General features: G+C 50.6%; 1 protein-coding gene across 4 annotated transcripts in view; it reads left to right on the top strand.

The window, feature by feature from the left end:
* Positions 1 to 16,183, top strand: part of LOC116823033 (putative cation-transporting ATPase 13A4) — an 80,455-nt gene extending 64,272 nt beyond the window's left edge. For 2 of the 4 annotated variants that reach the window (XM_032777345.2, XM_032777346.2), the window contains exons 22-30: positions 41 to 83; positions 3,996 to 4,105; positions 5,463 to 5,559; positions 6,391 to 6,463; positions 7,363 to 7,537; positions 8,273 to 8,493; positions 10,269 to 10,357; positions 11,988 to 12,068; positions 14,790 to 16,183. In XM_032777345.2, coding sequence (XP_032633236.1) covers positions 41 to 83; positions 3,996 to 4,105; positions 5,463 to 5,559; positions 6,391 to 6,463; positions 7,363 to 7,537; positions 8,273 to 8,493; positions 10,269 to 10,357; positions 11,988 to 12,068; positions 14,790 to 15,011 — 1,111 coding nt within the window. In that variant the 3' untranslated portion in view covers positions 15,012 to 16,183. Of the gene's footprint in view, positions 1 to 40; positions 84 to 3,995; positions 4,106 to 5,462; positions 5,560 to 6,390; positions 6,464 to 7,362; positions 7,538 to 8,255; positions 8,494 to 10,268; positions 10,358 to 11,987; positions 12,069 to 12,154; positions 12,302 to 14,789 lie in introns of those variants that run through there. The other 2 variants (XR_004373308.2, XR_004373309.1) reach the window with 2 other exon arrangements.
* Positions 16,184 to 16,506: the final 323 nt, after the last annotated feature.

The raw sequence follows: 16,506 nt of genomic DNA on the forward strand, positions 1-16,506 counted from the left end.
CTTCGTCCTGTGCTGAAATGCTGTTTGGTTTGGTTTACAGTTACTTTGTGGGCATGTGCGGAGATGGAGCCAATGACTGTGGGGTGAGTGGAAATCCAGCTTAAACATTGTTTGAAAAGCACATTTCAGTGCCAGGGAAATATCCCAGGTTTAGTAGCCCTGGAGAGGCAAGTTCTGACTTAGGCCATGATCCTGCAGTGAGTTCCTCCCAGGGACGAAAGCCATCCACGGGTAGAGATCATTGCAGAATTAAGGCCTTCAGGACCAATCCATCTCCCCTAAAAGCCAATGGAAAGACTCTCATGGCCATGAGCAAGGTTTTTAAATGATTGGGAACAGAAGACCGGGGATGAGGAACATTGTCCGGTGGGGACAGTCCAGTCTTTGTAACACACCCTTTAACAGTGCAGTTTAAGGGTACGTCTACACTACGGGATTAGTCCGATTTTACATAAACCGGTTTTGTAAAACAGATTGTATAAAGTCGAGTGCACGCAGCCACACTAAGCACATTAATTCGGCGGTGTGCGTCCATGGCCCGAGGCTAGCGTCGATTTCCGGAGCGTTGCACTGTGGGTCTATTGCGTAGCATCCATGTTCCGCAGTCTCCCCCACCACTGGTTGAGAGTCCAGTGGCTGATGGGGCAAAAAATTCATTGTCCGAGTGGTTCTGGGTAAATGTCGTCACTCATTCCTTCCTCTGGGAAAACAACGGCAGACAATCATTCCATTCGCCCTTTTTCCCTGGATTGCCCTGGCAGACACCATCAGCCGATCAATAATGGAGCCCGTTCAGCTTTTCTTTTTACCGTCACGGTATGTGTACTGGATGCCGCTGACAGGCGTTACTGCAGCGCTACCAGCAGCATTCGTTTGCTTTTGCATGATAGCAGAGACGTTATCAGTCGTTCTGTACCATCTGCTGCAACTGTAAATTGGCAATAAGATGACGGTTATCTGTCGTTCTGTTACTGTCTGCTGCTATCATGGAATGCCCTTGGCTGAGATCGCTGGGGCGCAAAGGCAAAATGGGAATGACTCGCAAGTCAGTCCCTCCTTATGGTTTTAAATAGAGTGAGTCTCTGCTAAATATGGGGTAAGTGTACTAGAGAACCAGTGTATCAGAGAGCACAGCTGCTCCATGTCAGATCCCGCAGAAATGATGAGCTGCATGCCATTCACGGGGGTGCCCTGCACAAGCCCACCATTGCTTCCCTTCTCCCCACCTTCCTGGGCTACCATGGTAGTGTCCCCACATTTGTGTCATGAAATTATAAAGAATGCAGGAATAAGAAACACTGAGTTTTAGTAGATAAATGAGGGAGGCAGCTCCTGGGGCTATGACAGTCCAGGCAGAACATTAAGCGGTGTGGGAGAGACGAGACCACATCCCATGCTATGACAGTCCAGGCAGTACAGAATCTTTTCTTAACACAGGAAAGGGTGGGGCTGATGGAGCTCAGCCCCAGTTGCTATGATGAGGATGGTTACCAGCCGTTCTTACCACTCACGGGAATGACCAAGATCATTCCTATTTTACCAGGCACCCGCGGCAGCCTCAACCTGAGGCCAGCCAGGAACAGTCATGGGGCCTGAATGGGACACGAGATAGCAGTCATATTGTACGATCTGCCACCAGGAGGGAGAGGGGCGGATACTGCTCTTCACTGCTGCAGCATCGTGTCTACCACCAGCAATTCAGTACACATAGAGTGACATTGAAAAAGTCAAGAAACGATTTCTTTTCCCTTTCTTTCACGTGGTGGTGAAGGGAGTAAATTGACGACTATACCCTGAACAAACGCCGGACATAGTGTTTGAACTACAGGCACTGGGAGCTCGCCAAGAGTGCAGATAGTTTTTGGAGACTGTGTGGACTGTGGGACAGCTGGAGTCCTCAAGTACCCCCTCCCTCCTCCATGAGGCGTCCATTTGATTTTGGCTTTTCCGTTACGCTTGTCACGCAGCACTGTGTAACCTGGAGATTTTTTAAAACGCTTTGGCATTTCGTTCTTGTAACGGAGCTCTGATAGAACAGATTTGTCTCCCCATACAGCGATCAGATCCAGTATCTCCCGTACGGTCCATGCTGGAGCTGCTTTTGGATTTGGGACTGCATCGCCACCGTGCTGCATCAGAGCTCCAAGCTGGCCAAACAGGAAATGAAAATCAAATTTCGCGGGGCTTTTCCTATTTATCTGGCCACTGCATCTGAGTTCAGATTGCTGTCCAGAGCGTCACAGTGGTGAACTGTGGGATACCGCGAGGCAATACCGTTGATTGCGGCACACTAACCTAAACGATATGGTAATACCGATTTTAGCACTACTCCTCTTGTTGGGGAGGAGTACAGAAACCGATTTAAGAGCCTTTAATCGATATAAAGGGCCTCGTAGTGTGGACGGTGGCCATTAAATCGGTTTAAACGCTGCTAAAATCGGCTTTAAACACGTAGTGTAGACCAGGCTAAGAGGCTGCGTTCAATGTAGGTAGCGGATAACGAAGAGCTCTTATCTTCTGCCTGTACAGCCTGGGTGGACTATTCCTGCCTCAGTCCATATAGAGCCCTGTTGCCAGTGGGAGCAGCTGCCCCCAGAGCGATCAGCCCCCAGCAAGAGATAGCTAGTTACACTGACACCTTGCCGGGGGGAAGTGGCACTGGAACATTTTTAATAGTGGAGGTGCTGAAAGCCAGCCTCTTACCTCTATCCACTCCCCCCACCCCAGAGTGAGGCTGGGCACCACAGGGCCGGTGGCCGGGCCTCCGGGCAGGTGGGCCGGCAGCCGAACCCGGGGTGTGCCGGGGGCAACTAAGACCTCAGTTGCGCGGGATCGGCAGCACCCCCGCATCCCTAATTCCCGATGCCTATGCCCTGGGTCTGCCAGGGAAGGTAGCTGGAAGATACAGCTGACATCCATAGGAGGGGTGTCATAAAGCAGATAGTTAAGGTAAGGGTTAATTTTCTTTTGCCTGTAAAGAGGAACCAAACACTGACCAGAGGACCATCAGAGAACTGGAGTGTTAAAAAGTCAGGGGCGGGAATTTGTATACTCAGGGTCTTTTTGTTTCTCGGCTGTGGGTAAACAAGCTTTTCTTCTAAACCATCTTATCTAAGATATTCTACTAAAAGTCTGTGAGTTCAAAGGAAAGCAAAGTAATTCGCTATGAGGAGCTTTGGTGTTGTATTTACTGTGTGTGATTGCTGGTCTATTTAAATTTGGCTATTTTTTAAATCAGACTGGGTTATTCTATATTTTCTTAAGTAGAGCCTGTATTAATGTTTATACAAATTCTTATTTCTGTATTTTCTCTCTTTCTAATATAGCTTTCTTTTTCAAACTTGTGGAAGATTCTTTTTCTAGTAAGGCAAAGAAATTGAAATCTCTGTACCAGGTATCTGTCCTCCCACAGGGAAGACAGGAAGAGGAAGGCAAAGCCAAGCTGTTGGTATTTTGCATCTCAATTGTCCTGATGGGATAGAACGCTTATTCTCTGGGAAGCAAGAGAACAGGTTTCTTGATACTCACAGGCTAGCCCAAGACGCCAGCCTGGGAAGGAGGGGGGAAGGGGTTCTTCTCCTCCTGCTTTTAGACTCCAAGGGATTTGGAATCTGGGGGTCCCCCCAGGGAAGGGTTGGGGACACCAGAGAGAGGAAAGGGGGGTCAGGCCCTATCAATTCCTGACCTGGTGGCAGCCTATCAGATCTAAGCTGGAGATTAAGCTTAGAGGACTTTATGCTAGTACCTCATATCTGAACTCTAAGGTCCAGATTGAGGAATTACACTATGACAAGGGGACTAAGGAGATGCGTTAGAGCATCTCCCAGAGGGACTGGCCATGCCCCATCGGCAGCCTGTATTGTGCACTTCTGGGGTGGCACTGTCTGACTCCCGGTGGCCCCGTGGAGTACACAGATGGCGTTGATTGGTGGGCTGGCTGGCCAGTCCGTGTGCATTGCCAGCAGGAGGGTATTGACCAGGGCTGTGCATTTCAGGCTTTGAAAATGGCCCACGCTGGGATATCGTTGTCAGAGCAGGAGGCGTCGGTGGCTTCACCTTTCACGTCTCGAACCCCCAGCATAGAGTGTGTGCCCGAGCTGATCAGGTGAGTGCAGGCTCTTAGCGCACTACTATAGCAGAGAAATTGGCTCCTATCCCATGTTACAGCTGGGCTTTCCCATCATTGCAGAACATACAGCAAACTCCAGGGCCCTGAGGATGCGCTTTGCACTGCTCCTGTCTAAGAGAACACCTTTCAATACAAGGACTTCCATTTCTTCACAGCTGCAAAGGGGGAGGCCTGCCACACTTGTGGCTCATGTGGCTAAGAAGGGTTTCAGTGCCAGGGAAATAGGAAGAAGAAAGAGCTATAGAAAGAGACACACGTGTCCGTTGTGCTAAATCTGGGCACTGCTATAGTGTCCTCCATCACCGGGCCCTGCCGGACTGTGCAAACAGCTAATAAAATAACACCTTGCGGTGCCATCCCCTGAGAATCTCAAAACTCATAATGAACCCTTGCAATGCCCCGTGAGGTAGGGAAATAACATTATCCCCATTTTACTGATTGGCAAACCAGGGTATGGAAGTTATGAACTAGATCCTGCTCCTGTTGAAGCAAAGGAAAGCAGGACTGGACCCTAAATTAGTTGCCCAAGGCTACACACGTCATGTGATAATGGTCAAGAATCACAGAACCAGTCACTTTCTTCTGACACTGAACAATGAACTTTATCTGAATAAGAAAAACAGTGTTATCCTTAGCACTTCTCTCCCTGCTGTTTTATTGTAGAGCTTCTGCCTAGAGCCGTTCCCAACAACCCATCTACCACAGCTTAAAGAGACAGGATTTGTATCTACACAACATAGTGAGCTAGTAGGAAAGTTGGGAATAGAACCCAGGAGTCCTGACTGCTAGGGTACTGCTCTAATGAATAGACTTGCTGCCTCCCAGAACACTCCTCTGCTTTGTTTGCCTTGAACTCCATGAGCTACGGGGTTTCATTGTAGGAAGGTCAGGGCCCTGGTTTCACATAGCTGAGACAGCCGTGTTCCTCCAGTGATTTGAAAAGCTCAGCGAAGAGCTGCTGGCGTATTATTGAGAACTTACTGAGTTCTTCTGCTTACTGAGAACTCTCAACCCCCCCAGCACACTTCACATTTTCAATGCACTTTATAAACATTAGCTAGCCACTGTGTGGGGCGAAAGGCATCAGGACTACTCCCATGAGTCGGGGTTCGCAGGGTCACTTCCTACTGCTGCACAGCAGCATTTCAGCAAAGGAATTCATTGCTACAAAATTCAGATTCCAAAGTACAGGCCCAGATGATAATTCGTCGGGGATTCATCATCCCATAACTCATGCACTACTTTTCAACCCGACTTTCAAAAGCCTGGGGAAAGCTGCACCCCACCCTCCCCCGTCCACTAATCATTATCATCTCTTCTCTTCCATACACAGGCAAGGTCGCGCTGCTCTCGTCACTTCATTCTGCATGTTTAAGTACATGGCACTTTACAGCACCATCCAGTATCTTGGTGTTCTCCTGCTTTACTGGGTATGGTTCTGGGACCAGGAGTTTGTCAGTTAGAACTGAAGCAGGCCACTGCTCCCGTAGAGGGGGAAGAGGGTCTAATGGCCAAGACACAGCCAGGAGAGCTGATTTCTTCTCCCAGCTGAGCCACAGACTCCTTGTGTGACCTATGGCAAGTTGCTGAACTGCTCTGTGCCTCAGTTTCCCCATCTGTAAAATGGAGCAACTTTTGCCATTGACTTCAGGGGGAGAAGAGCCAGGCCCAAAGCAGGGCCAGACAAATGCACACACAGAAGGCAAGGTGCAGCATGCTATCTCAGGCAAAGGCATGTGCACAGGTGATGGAGGACGAGAAGAGAGGCTAAGGGATTGCTTGCAAAAGCGGGGGGGCTGCAGGAGAGGAGAGAGGTTCTTTGGCAGATGAGCACAGGAAAAATTTTTAAGCTGTTAAAAAGTGCTTTAGCTAAAAATGCCAGAGCACCCTGAATTGCCTTTGGATGGAGCCTTCCCATTTAGTGAGGAAGGATTTGCATTCAGAAATCATCTGGCATCAAGAAAAGAACATGCCCCTTCAGATCAGTCTCTCTTCATTTTTTTGAATGAGCTGGAAGGATCATTAGCCTGCACGATGACCAGGCACAAAACGATTGTGTTTAGTGCAAGCTCTGGGGCAGTGCCTCTGTTGGAAGGATTGTCAGTCATCGTACACCTCATCTGCCTGAATAGCATTCCCAAGGCTTTCAGAACAAACTGCAGAGTATTAGCCCCATGGAAACACTGGGGGTTTATGAAGATGAAACAAACAACCCTACAGCAAATGTCTGATTTGTGTTTTCTTTTTGTTTCTCCTTTCAGCAACTAAACTCCTTTGGGAATTACCAATTTTTATTCCAAGATCTGGCTATTACCACTGTAATTGGTATAACAAGTAAGCTCCATAATCACCTTTTGTGTAGGTGTGAGAATAGATCGCAGCTAATTTCATCCTCTCTGGAAGTGTATAATCCTGCACACTGAAAGAGAATAAGAAAGTTACCCTGCAGCGAGTACAGTATATTTAAATCAGCAGAGAGGGCTTACCGCACAATAAGAGAAAAGGGTTGTGAGCAGATGGAAAATCCTTGGTGCTGGGCTGATAGGCAGCCAGGTCTGGAGTGAGTCTCAGTAACTGGGAGAATTTCTTATGGGCGAGAGACAACAGTGGCTCGTGCAGAGAAACTTGAGGTGGAAAGGAAGCTCAGGGCAGAGACATGCAATAAGGACTTGCTAGATGCCAGAAGTAGTGGAAGAGAAAGCTGGGCACTGCTGGTGGAAGGTGGGAACCAGTGCTAGAGAAGAGAGACAGGAAGAGAGAAAAACAAGTTTGAGACAGACAAGAGTAAATCGCTGGGGAGCTCTAAGCACACGGAGAGTAAGGAGAGGGGTGCTACGCCTGCAGTGGTTTCTGTGTGCATGTGAAGGCAGACAGCAGCGCTCTGCACATGGTGGGGTTCAGAGAGCTGGGGAAAGACCTCAATTACATCAGCCTTAAAAGTGCCAGCCATGACTCTTGGTGCCAGATGAGAGCTCCCATGCTATGAACCTGCTGCTTGGCACCATTGCATCAGGATATTCCACTGAACTGTACCTCTTCCTGATGCTAGGGTAAATCAGGAGTAACCCCCCTGAAGCATGCGCATGAGGGGAACCGCAGGCCCGGGGGGTTTCCAGATAACTTCACAGAGGGCAGATGCTGTTAATTAACCCTAAATGGCTGATAATATAGCATCAAGCTGCTGGTATCTTGGATGTACCAGTAAAAAAACCACCCCATTCTTCTTTTACCAGTGAGTTTGAACGGTGCCTACCCAAAGCTGGTCCCATACAGGCCTCCGAGCCAGCTGATCTCGCCCCCCTTGCTGCTGTCCGTGGTCCTGAACATCCTGTTCAGCCTGTGCATGCAGGTTTTTGGCTTTGTGACGGTCCAGAAGCAGCCCTGGTATGCTCAGCAGAACATCTACAGGTAAGCCCCAGGCACGGGACTCCAGGCACAGTGGGGCTGGCATGCATGTAGCTACTGACAGGCCCCAGAGGAGTGATTACATGTAATACAGCTTCTGCTGAAATCACAGCAGGATGGTCGAGCAGGAGAGAGCAGAGCGTGAGCTCCCAGGTGGGGCCAGGGGAGGGTGAACACCTGAGGATGTGTGTCACAGTGCTCAGACTCACTCTGCATGGCTCTGCTTTGGCAGCCACATTGAGGAGACTGGTGTAGACAGGCTGGGGTTTTCCTTAAGCGAGTCATTGGCCCTAGTGTTACGCATCGTCCAGGAACTCCAGATCACTTGGGTGCGATTTCTGATAGCAAAAGGAGAGTATCTGGGGCAACAGTTACTGCTGCGCAGGTTCCTGTTTGGTTCCATGTACATGTCAGTATGCCGCTGGGGCACCATTACAACTGATAGCAAAGATCTGGGAGGGGGAGGTATGGTCTAGTGATTTACGCACAGGCTCTGAGTGTCAGGAGACTGGGGAATCTAGTGCCACCTATGCCACTGCCTCACTGTTGGGCAGCTCAATTCCCCTCTCCCTGCCTCAGTTTCCTCATCTGTAAAGCAGGGATAACAAAATGTACCTCCCTCTCAGAGCTGCCAGAGGCCCATTCATTAGTGACTGACAAGGCTCTGGGAGTCCCAGCTGGAGGCTGCTACAGCCGTGCCGGCTGTTATTACTAACCACAGGGCTTCCTCTTTGACAGTGCCTGCCTCAGCGAGAATAAAAGTCATGTGGAGAATTCTTCCTCCGCTGCCACCATCGGCTTCCCCGGGATGGAGAATGCAGGTGCCAGAGAGGGGGTGGACAATGGCTACAAGAGCTACGAAAACACCACAGTGTGGCTCCTCAGCACCATCAACTGCCTCCTGGTAGCACTGGTGTTCTCCAAGGGAAAGCCTTTCCGGCAGCCTGTGTACACGAACTGTGAGTACAGTGCACTGATTCTGTGTGACAGGCAGACCATGGCCTGGCTCAGGGCCCGAGAAAGCCAGCTCACTAAGAAACACCTTGGCAAAAGCTTTGTTGGCAAACATTTTCAAAAATAGGGGCCCAACAATTTTTCAAAAGCATCTAGCTGACTGAGATGCATGGCTCCAATGGTTCCTGGAGCTCAGCACCTCTCAGAATTTGCCCCGAACTTTGTGATCTGTGATGCTCAGGGTCTGAGCTGGTGATTGGGGCACATTTCAGTAAGAGGGGAATCTAGAAAAGGGGAGCTCCCCTGAACTGGTATGAAACAAACGACAAACAAATGGTATTTGGTGTCTGGTTGGCTGGTGGGGTGGGCGGCCTTTCCACAGCTAACATGGATCAGACATACATCAAGAAGGAAGAACCAGAATTAAAATGCCGGCTACTCACCAGCCTTTGCTTTGGGTATCGCCTAAGCAGGTCTGTGCCCCTGCAGCACACTGATCGACCAGTGTCTGAGAGGATTAGGATTACGGCTTCAGTCTGAGCCCATCCCAAAGGAAAACTAAACCAAAACCAGAACATTTTCAATGGCCCCATCACCCAGTCAAGGGCCAGAGTAGCAATGAGAATCCAGAGCTGACTGCCTGTTAACTCACTGCCTGGCCCCAAAATACACGCCACAAAGACAAACTGAAAAGGAAGAAGTCCCTGGCTCTGTCTGGGATTGCGCTCTGATGGCCTCTGGTGCCCACCCCAGGGGAAATCACTCCTGAGCCCCCAGCTTGCCACTCACAAGGCCCAACCAGAAGTCAGAAATGAAGAAAACCTAGGAAGCTGTCTAGACCTTCGCCTTGCAGCACAGCTCTCCCTTCCTCACGTCTGAGAGATTCCACCAGGAAATGCTCAGTGGGTCCAGCCCCAACAGCTGCAATGAGAGGTGTTCATTGAGCTGATAACCCTTTCTGAGGGACCAGTCCTAACATTCCCAATCACGCAAAACTCTCTTGGAATTTTCCTTGGTTTAGGTTTGAATTAGCCCAGAGTGAGGACTGCGTGTCTGGCTCTTTGTTAGGGGCACTGGTGGGGATAGGCATGAGCATCACATTTCTTTGAGATCGTTAAGAGGTGACTTGATCATGACTGCAAGTACCTGCATAGAGAGATTTCTGACAGCAGAGGGCTTCTCAGTCCAGCACATAAAAACGAAGCAAGATCCAATGGCTGGAAGCTGAGGATAGAGCCATTCAGACTAGAAATAAGTGGCATACTATAACAGGGCGAGTAATTCCTCCCTAGAATACCTTACCTAGAGATGTGATAGATTCTCTGTCACTTGCAGTCTTTAATCAAGATTAGAAGTGATATCCTGGGTCCCATGAAAGTCAATAGCAAAACTTCCATTGACTTCAACAGGGGCAGGATTTCACCCCAGATTTCTTTCTACGAGACGGAAGCACAAGTTACCAGGCTTGATCCAGGAATCACTGGTGAGCTTCTCTGGCCTCTGTGATGCAGGAGGTCAGATTAGATCACAATGGTCCCTTCTGGCCTTAAAACCTATACATACAGGGCTTGTCTCAGCCTTGCATGTGTGCCCTTGACTGACCCATGCTGGGGTTTTTTTACTCGGTTTATTTTCCTTTTGCTCCAAACTCTTCACAATGCCATGGAGGTTTTGTGCTGCATGGCCTGGTAAATGGTGGGGGAAGGTGCTCAGGAGTACATGTGAGCAATTGCAGATGCTCAGAACCACATTGTTTCACCTGCCTGCTCTTGTCCCTTAGATATATTTGTACTGGTGCTAGCGGTACAGCTGGGCATCTGTGTCTTCTTTGTGTTTGCCGACATTGACAGTCTCTACTCACGGCTGGATGTAAGTATCACGTTGGGATGTGTTCTCTGTGCTCTAACCCTGTATTTCATTAGAGAGTCTGGGTGGGGGAGGGAATATCTTTTATTGGACCAGCTTCTGTTGGGGAGAGGGAGACAGGCTTTTGAGCTTGAGCAGAGCTCTTCCTCGGGTCTGGGTGAGGGAAGGTCGAAAGCTTGTCCCTCTCACCAGCAGAAGTTGGTCCAGTAACAGATATTACAACCCCCACCTTGTCCCTCTAAAATCCTGGGACTGACACAGTTACACCACCACTCCATAATGTATTTCATTTACAGTCAGCAGTAGGATCACATCTGACAGCCTGCACAGAGTCTCACTGGGTGTTTTAGTAAGTCAGAAGCCCAGTTAAGTTTAAAGTAGGTTTGAGTCAGATGAGAAGGACTGAACAGTTCCTGGGGCGATATGCATTCGGTCACCTCTACATTGCCAGACTGAAACCAGCTTGGATCTGGGCACTCTTGCCACCTGACAGCTGGATAGAGACCTATGTGTATTGTTCGGTCCAGTCCCTACTGGAGAGGTCTCTACGTCACCAAACCCACTTCACTCGGTGCCCTTGCTGGCCGTCTCAGGGAAGAGGCCAAGAATGGACTGGATACACCTGGAGTCGACTGTTAGAGCACAGGGCGGGGGGCGGTGTGTGGAAGCTTGCAGAGCTGTCGCCCATGCTGGCCCTGCTCTGCAAGCAGAGAGAGGACTGCATTCCCTGGGGCTGCCAGCAAGCACCTTGCACCAGCGCCAAAGTCGTAATCTAATGGGCAGTCCAGAGTCCAGCATGGCCTAGCCTACAGTGCACTGAAGTAGCATCTGTGTTCAGATAGCAACATAAGGGCTACAGTAACTGGATCAGGAAATAAGGACATGCAGGAAACAGACCTGAGATTTCACTGCTCCTTGCCAACCAGCCATGCTGCAAATGCCTCTCCCTCCATAGCAACTCCCAGCAAGCAGAGCAGGTTGTGACTGGACAGAATCAGCCACTAGCTGGCACTTGAAAGGAAGCATTATCCCAGGTAGCTCCATACCCACAGTAACATATTCTCACCATCGCTGTTATAATGGACTAAAACTGGCTCTGGGAAGAAAGGTCATGACAGCAGTGTCATTTGAATCTGCTTGGAAGAGAGGGATTTAGTTTATATCATAGATCAAGCCTCAATCTTTGGTGAGGAAAAATAGAAACATGGGGGAACCCAAACTCCGGGTGAAAGCACCGATCCCTACTGTGGATCTGGGCTCCAGCCCTCAAATGGGTTGAAGGAAAACTAGAGATTCCAAGACACCCAACCTTTGGGAAGTTTGGATCTGGATTCGGAGATGGAATGACCTCTCTCTCACTCTTGCTCTTTAAAAAAGAAAGAGATAAATTAGATTTCCTGTTCCAAAGCTGCAGCTCTATTTTCTCTGCTGAGCCATGAGATTAAAGGCTATTTCAGTTCTTCTTTATCAGGATTTCCTCATGCTAGAGACCAAGCTCACCCCCATCAGCTCAGCAGGTAGTGACTGATACATCCAGCCAAACAAGGAGCCTGTGCTCTGATGATGTCTGCTCATACAAATGCTCACAGGTGCACACACATTGCTGACTGGCTTCCATCTCCCTTTCTCTCAGCTCGTATGCACTCCCACGTTCTGGAGAATCTCCATGGTGATAATGCTGCTTGTCACATTCACTGTGTCCTTCGTTGTAGAGGTGAGAGCCTGTGTTTAATCTCACCTTTAAGATTGTCCAAATAGCAAAATGGGTCTGGATGCTCCCCACTCCCTGGTCACTTGCAGAATTAATGGCGAATGCTTTGACAACGGGTGAAAAAAAGGACTCGGTTGCATGGTGGAACTGGAGGTGGCATTCGCTGTTATACAGGCTCATAGTGCCTAACACTGTGTTTGCAGATGGGCTCGTTCATAATCAACAGTCTCACTCGGGTAGGGCTGCTAGGAGAAGCCTACAGCATCCTTGTGCTTCAGGGGTACATTTACCGCTACAGGGGTCAAGAGGAACTGTGTACACCCTCCAGCTCCTCCGCTATCCTGGCCTATGCACCACAGTGCCCAATTGGCTAATTATGGACTATATCCCTGGCATCCGGCACGGGGCACGTCAGGCAGCAGATGTGGGGACTAAGGTCTGAGCTGATAGGGGGACTCCTGTGCTGCTAAGAATTTCATTCTTCCCTCCTTGCAGTAGCTTATCTGCAGGGCTCTTTCTGCAGAGGGAGCCCAACTGGCTCCCAAAACTCCACAGTGCTTACTGGGGGGAAGGATGCTTTCCCCAGGGTGTTGGCTCTGTATATTATTCCCATATGGCTCAACCAAGCGTGGGAACATCTAGAAAAGCAGCGCTCACTGGGATCCATATGTACAAACCTGGCAGTGGGCTGCTGCATCCCAGCCTCGGCACCTTTCCTCCTGAGATGAGCTGCCAGCACTGGGACCACTGCTCCCACTGGGTGATGGCCCATCTCTCAGGACCAGAGGAGGGTTTGGATCTTCTTCCTCATCTTCAGAGTTTTCCATTCAAATGCTGCAGATTAGCAAAAGGAAGGCAGCTGTGGCCCCATTTCTCATTGAGAGGTCGGACCTGAATGGTCATATTCACATGGAGAGCCTCAGCCGCAGAGGGCCAGTTCCTCCAGAAGGTGGCTTATGCCCAGAGGTAGGCATGGGGCAATGTCCTTAAGCAACTAGTGGTTACTGATGAGTAACTTTTCATTCGTCCACAGTGGACACGTCCAGCAACAGCTTCATGAGCTGCAGAGACAGTGCACAACAGCATAGAGCAGGCGGTGAAGAACACCATATCCTGCTGAAACTGCAGAGGCCACCTAGATAGGTTTGAATCATCCAGAGTGGGCTTTGACCAGCAACCAGGGCCGGTGCAACCATTTAGGCAATGTAGGCGGTCACCTAGGGCACGGGCATTTGGGGGGGGGTGCCATCTTCTTTGGCAGCGACCACAGTGGCCGAATCTTCAGCCACTCTGGTCACCGCCAGCATTTAGGCGGAGGGAGCTGGGGCAGGGGAGCGCGGGGAGGGCTGCCTGCAGCAAGTAAGGGGGGGGCGGCATGCAGGGGAACTCCCCTGCCCCAGCTCACCCCTGCTCTGCCTCCTTCCCGAGCACGCTGTGGCTGCTTCACTTCTCCCGCCTCTCAGGCTTGTGGTGCCTAAGCTGATTGGCACTGCAAGCCTGGGAGGCAGGAGAATTGAAGCAGCTCACCCCTGCCCCACCTTGTCCCCGAGCACACTGTGGCTGCTTCACTTCTCCCGCCTCCCAGGCTTGCGGCGCCAATCAGCTTAGGCACCATAAGCCTGGGAGGTGGGAGAAGTGAAGCAGCGATGGCGTGTTCATGCACGGAGCAGGGGTGAGCTGGGTTGGGGGGGGCGCCTCAGAGCGGAGGGTGGGGAGCTGCCGCAAGGGGGGTGCCTCAGGGCGGAGGGGGGGAGTTGCCACAAGTGGTGGGGCACCTCAGGGCAGCGGTGCAGGGGGGTGGAGGGCGCAAGCTGGAAGTTTCACTTAGGCGCGAAACATCCTTGCACCGGCCCTGCCAGCAACCCCCCAACTCAGCTACCAGGGCAGCTTTTCGTGTGAATGATTCATAGGCTGGTGATCCCTTCTGGTTTACAGCAGCAGAAATTAATTGTGTGCATGCAGAAAGCATGAGATTCCTTCTCTGTAGAGACAATATGGCTATAGCTTATTTCCATGCTGGACCCTCTTTCCTTTACCCCCACATACTGGCCACATGGCAATGAAGCAGGTCAGTGAAGCTGGTGGGGAAGGGAGGCGAGTTGCAGCTTGAATTTAGACCAACTTGATATTGAAGAGTTCCCAACATCTTGGAGCCATACAGAGTTTGTTAAAGGAAATGCACCTGCCTGTGGGCAGAGAGGATGGTTCAGGGTCTTGATCACTGGAACCTTCACTCTTTAGGTCACTGCTCCAGTTTCATCCCAAGTCAACAGTAGCCCAATGTTGTACCAACAGTGGCTGCTGGGAAGCCCATGTTAGCAGCACTGGTGATCCCCCTCCAGATCCTAGTGAATCAATGGCCCTGCTTGGCACCCATTGCTGGCAGCTACCCCACGGGACCCAGGAGTGAATGAACATCGAGAGATGAATTCCTTTCTTACCCTCCAGTCATTAGGCAGTGTGGAGTGAAGCATCATCCACCCCATTGCCAGAAGCCCTCAGTACCTTGGGCTGAGTGGGGTTGCTAGGGTGTAACTAGCGGCAGAAGCGTTAGAGCTGAAGGTTTGAAGCGGGCAGCCCAGGGTTTGTGCTGTGACGTGTATCAGCAGGACAGGGTGGGAGAGTTGCATTCCCACTCCTTGTGCCGAGCCTGTCCTGTGGTTGTAGGGGGATAGCCGTGCTCTAGGCTTGTCAGTAGTTGACCCTTGGCCCTTACTTTCGCAGGAGGCCGTCATTGAAAACAGAGCCCTCTGGATGCTGCTCAAAAAGTGCTTCCGGTACCAGTCCAAGAGCCATTACAAGAGGCTCCAAAGGATGCTGGAGCAGGACTCAGCCTGGCCTCCTCTGAATGAAACCGTCTTCTCAGAGTCCAGGGGGATACCAGTGGAGGACACTAGGGTAGCTTACAGGAATCCAGTGTTTGAAAGCAATGAGGATATGCTCTGAAGGAAGTGGCAGGGCAGATGCGCAGGGCAAGGCTGCAGCTGGCCATGAAAGGAGTAGGCCGTAAAGATGTATGACTAGAGCTGGGATTGGCCGAATCCCCACACCTGGCTGAACTTCTGGGCCCACATTCCCCATGCCAGGGTCGCTTTGTGACACACCAGAAGCATAACGTGTCCGTAAACCCAGCTCTAGTGGCACAGAGCCAGTACAACAGTTTCCCCCGCAGGCCACTCAGGTTGTGTGGCTCTGCCCAGCGACCCGTGGCCACTGGCACTGGGGTAGGTCGGAGGAGTCTGGTCTAGCTTGGGAGAGCGCTCGGTGACTGAAAGGACATCACCTTTGCAGCCCCCTGCTGAGCTGCACCACATGATCCTCAGCCACAGCTCAGGCCAGGGCCTTACCTTGGTAACGAGCAAAGCCAATGCTCCTGCCTGCAGTGCCCCTCAGACAAAGTGCGTGCAGAACTCGGCTCTCTGAGGCTGGACACAGATGGACCCCCTGGTTGCCTAACTCCCAGCCTCTGCTGCCTCATGTTGCCACACAAGGTGTCCCTAAGTCCTGCCTGCTTTGAGCTCTCCTGGAAGCCTGGAGGTTGGAAATCTGGACCCCAACAGTTCCGGGTGTTTGATTCAGCCCATCACAGTGATAGACTGGAACGGTAAGCTCAGATCCCAAACCAGGACCCCAATGACCCACCCTGGCTGAGATGCATTCAGGGCAGGAACAGAGTTGGAGAGGCCAAAGGAAGCTTTTCTGGCCTTGACTCACCCCTGCAGTCCATTAGAGCAGCCTCACAGCTGCTCCGGTTTTTGCTTGAGCTTCACATGGCCCACTAGCAGGTTTAGACAGCCAACAGAGCCTGAACCCCCACCAAGAACCACCCAGCCAGGGCTGCAACAGGGACAGTGCAGAGCCATTCCACCAGCTTTTTGCTGCCAGGGAGCCTGCTTACATGGAGAATCTTTAACAGCTTTGAGGACTTCGGCACCTCAGCCAGGGGCCATGGGCCTATTACAGGAGTGGGGGTGAGGTTTTGTGGCCTGCAACATGCAGGAGGGCAGCCTAGATGATTCTGACACTCCCTTCTGGCCTTGACGTCTATGGTTACGTCAGGCCCATCTCTAATAATGCTCGCAAAGGTATTCTTACTCTTGCTGTTATTTTAAATGATGTAGCTGTAATATGAGACTGCATTTTATTTTCAAATTAAAATCTATTTTCCAGATATAATAGCATTGACTCCAGATAATGTTTCCTTGATTAGTGCGTGTTTCTGGGATTTCCGTTTTCAAAAAAACCCACATCCAATAAAATTGCTGAGATTTACAAATGAAGCATCTCGCTCTATGGGCTAGAGCAGGCTTCCCATGACCAGGTGCTGGTTTCCCCTGCTCCCAAGTGTTCCCACCCAAGCCTTACTCCCCTCCTCCAGCTCTCTTGGACTGAGCAACAAAGCTGCTAAAATAGTCAACATCAGAATGATTTTGTTTGGCTG

This window comes from Chelonoidis abingdonii, chromosome 8, assembly GCF_003597395.2.
Source record: "Chelonoidis abingdonii isolate Lonesome George chromosome 8, CheloAbing_2.0, whole genome shotgun sequence".
NCBI classification, from domain to species: domain Eukaryota; kingdom Metazoa; phylum Chordata; order Testudines; family Testudinidae; genus Chelonoidis; species Chelonoidis abingdonii.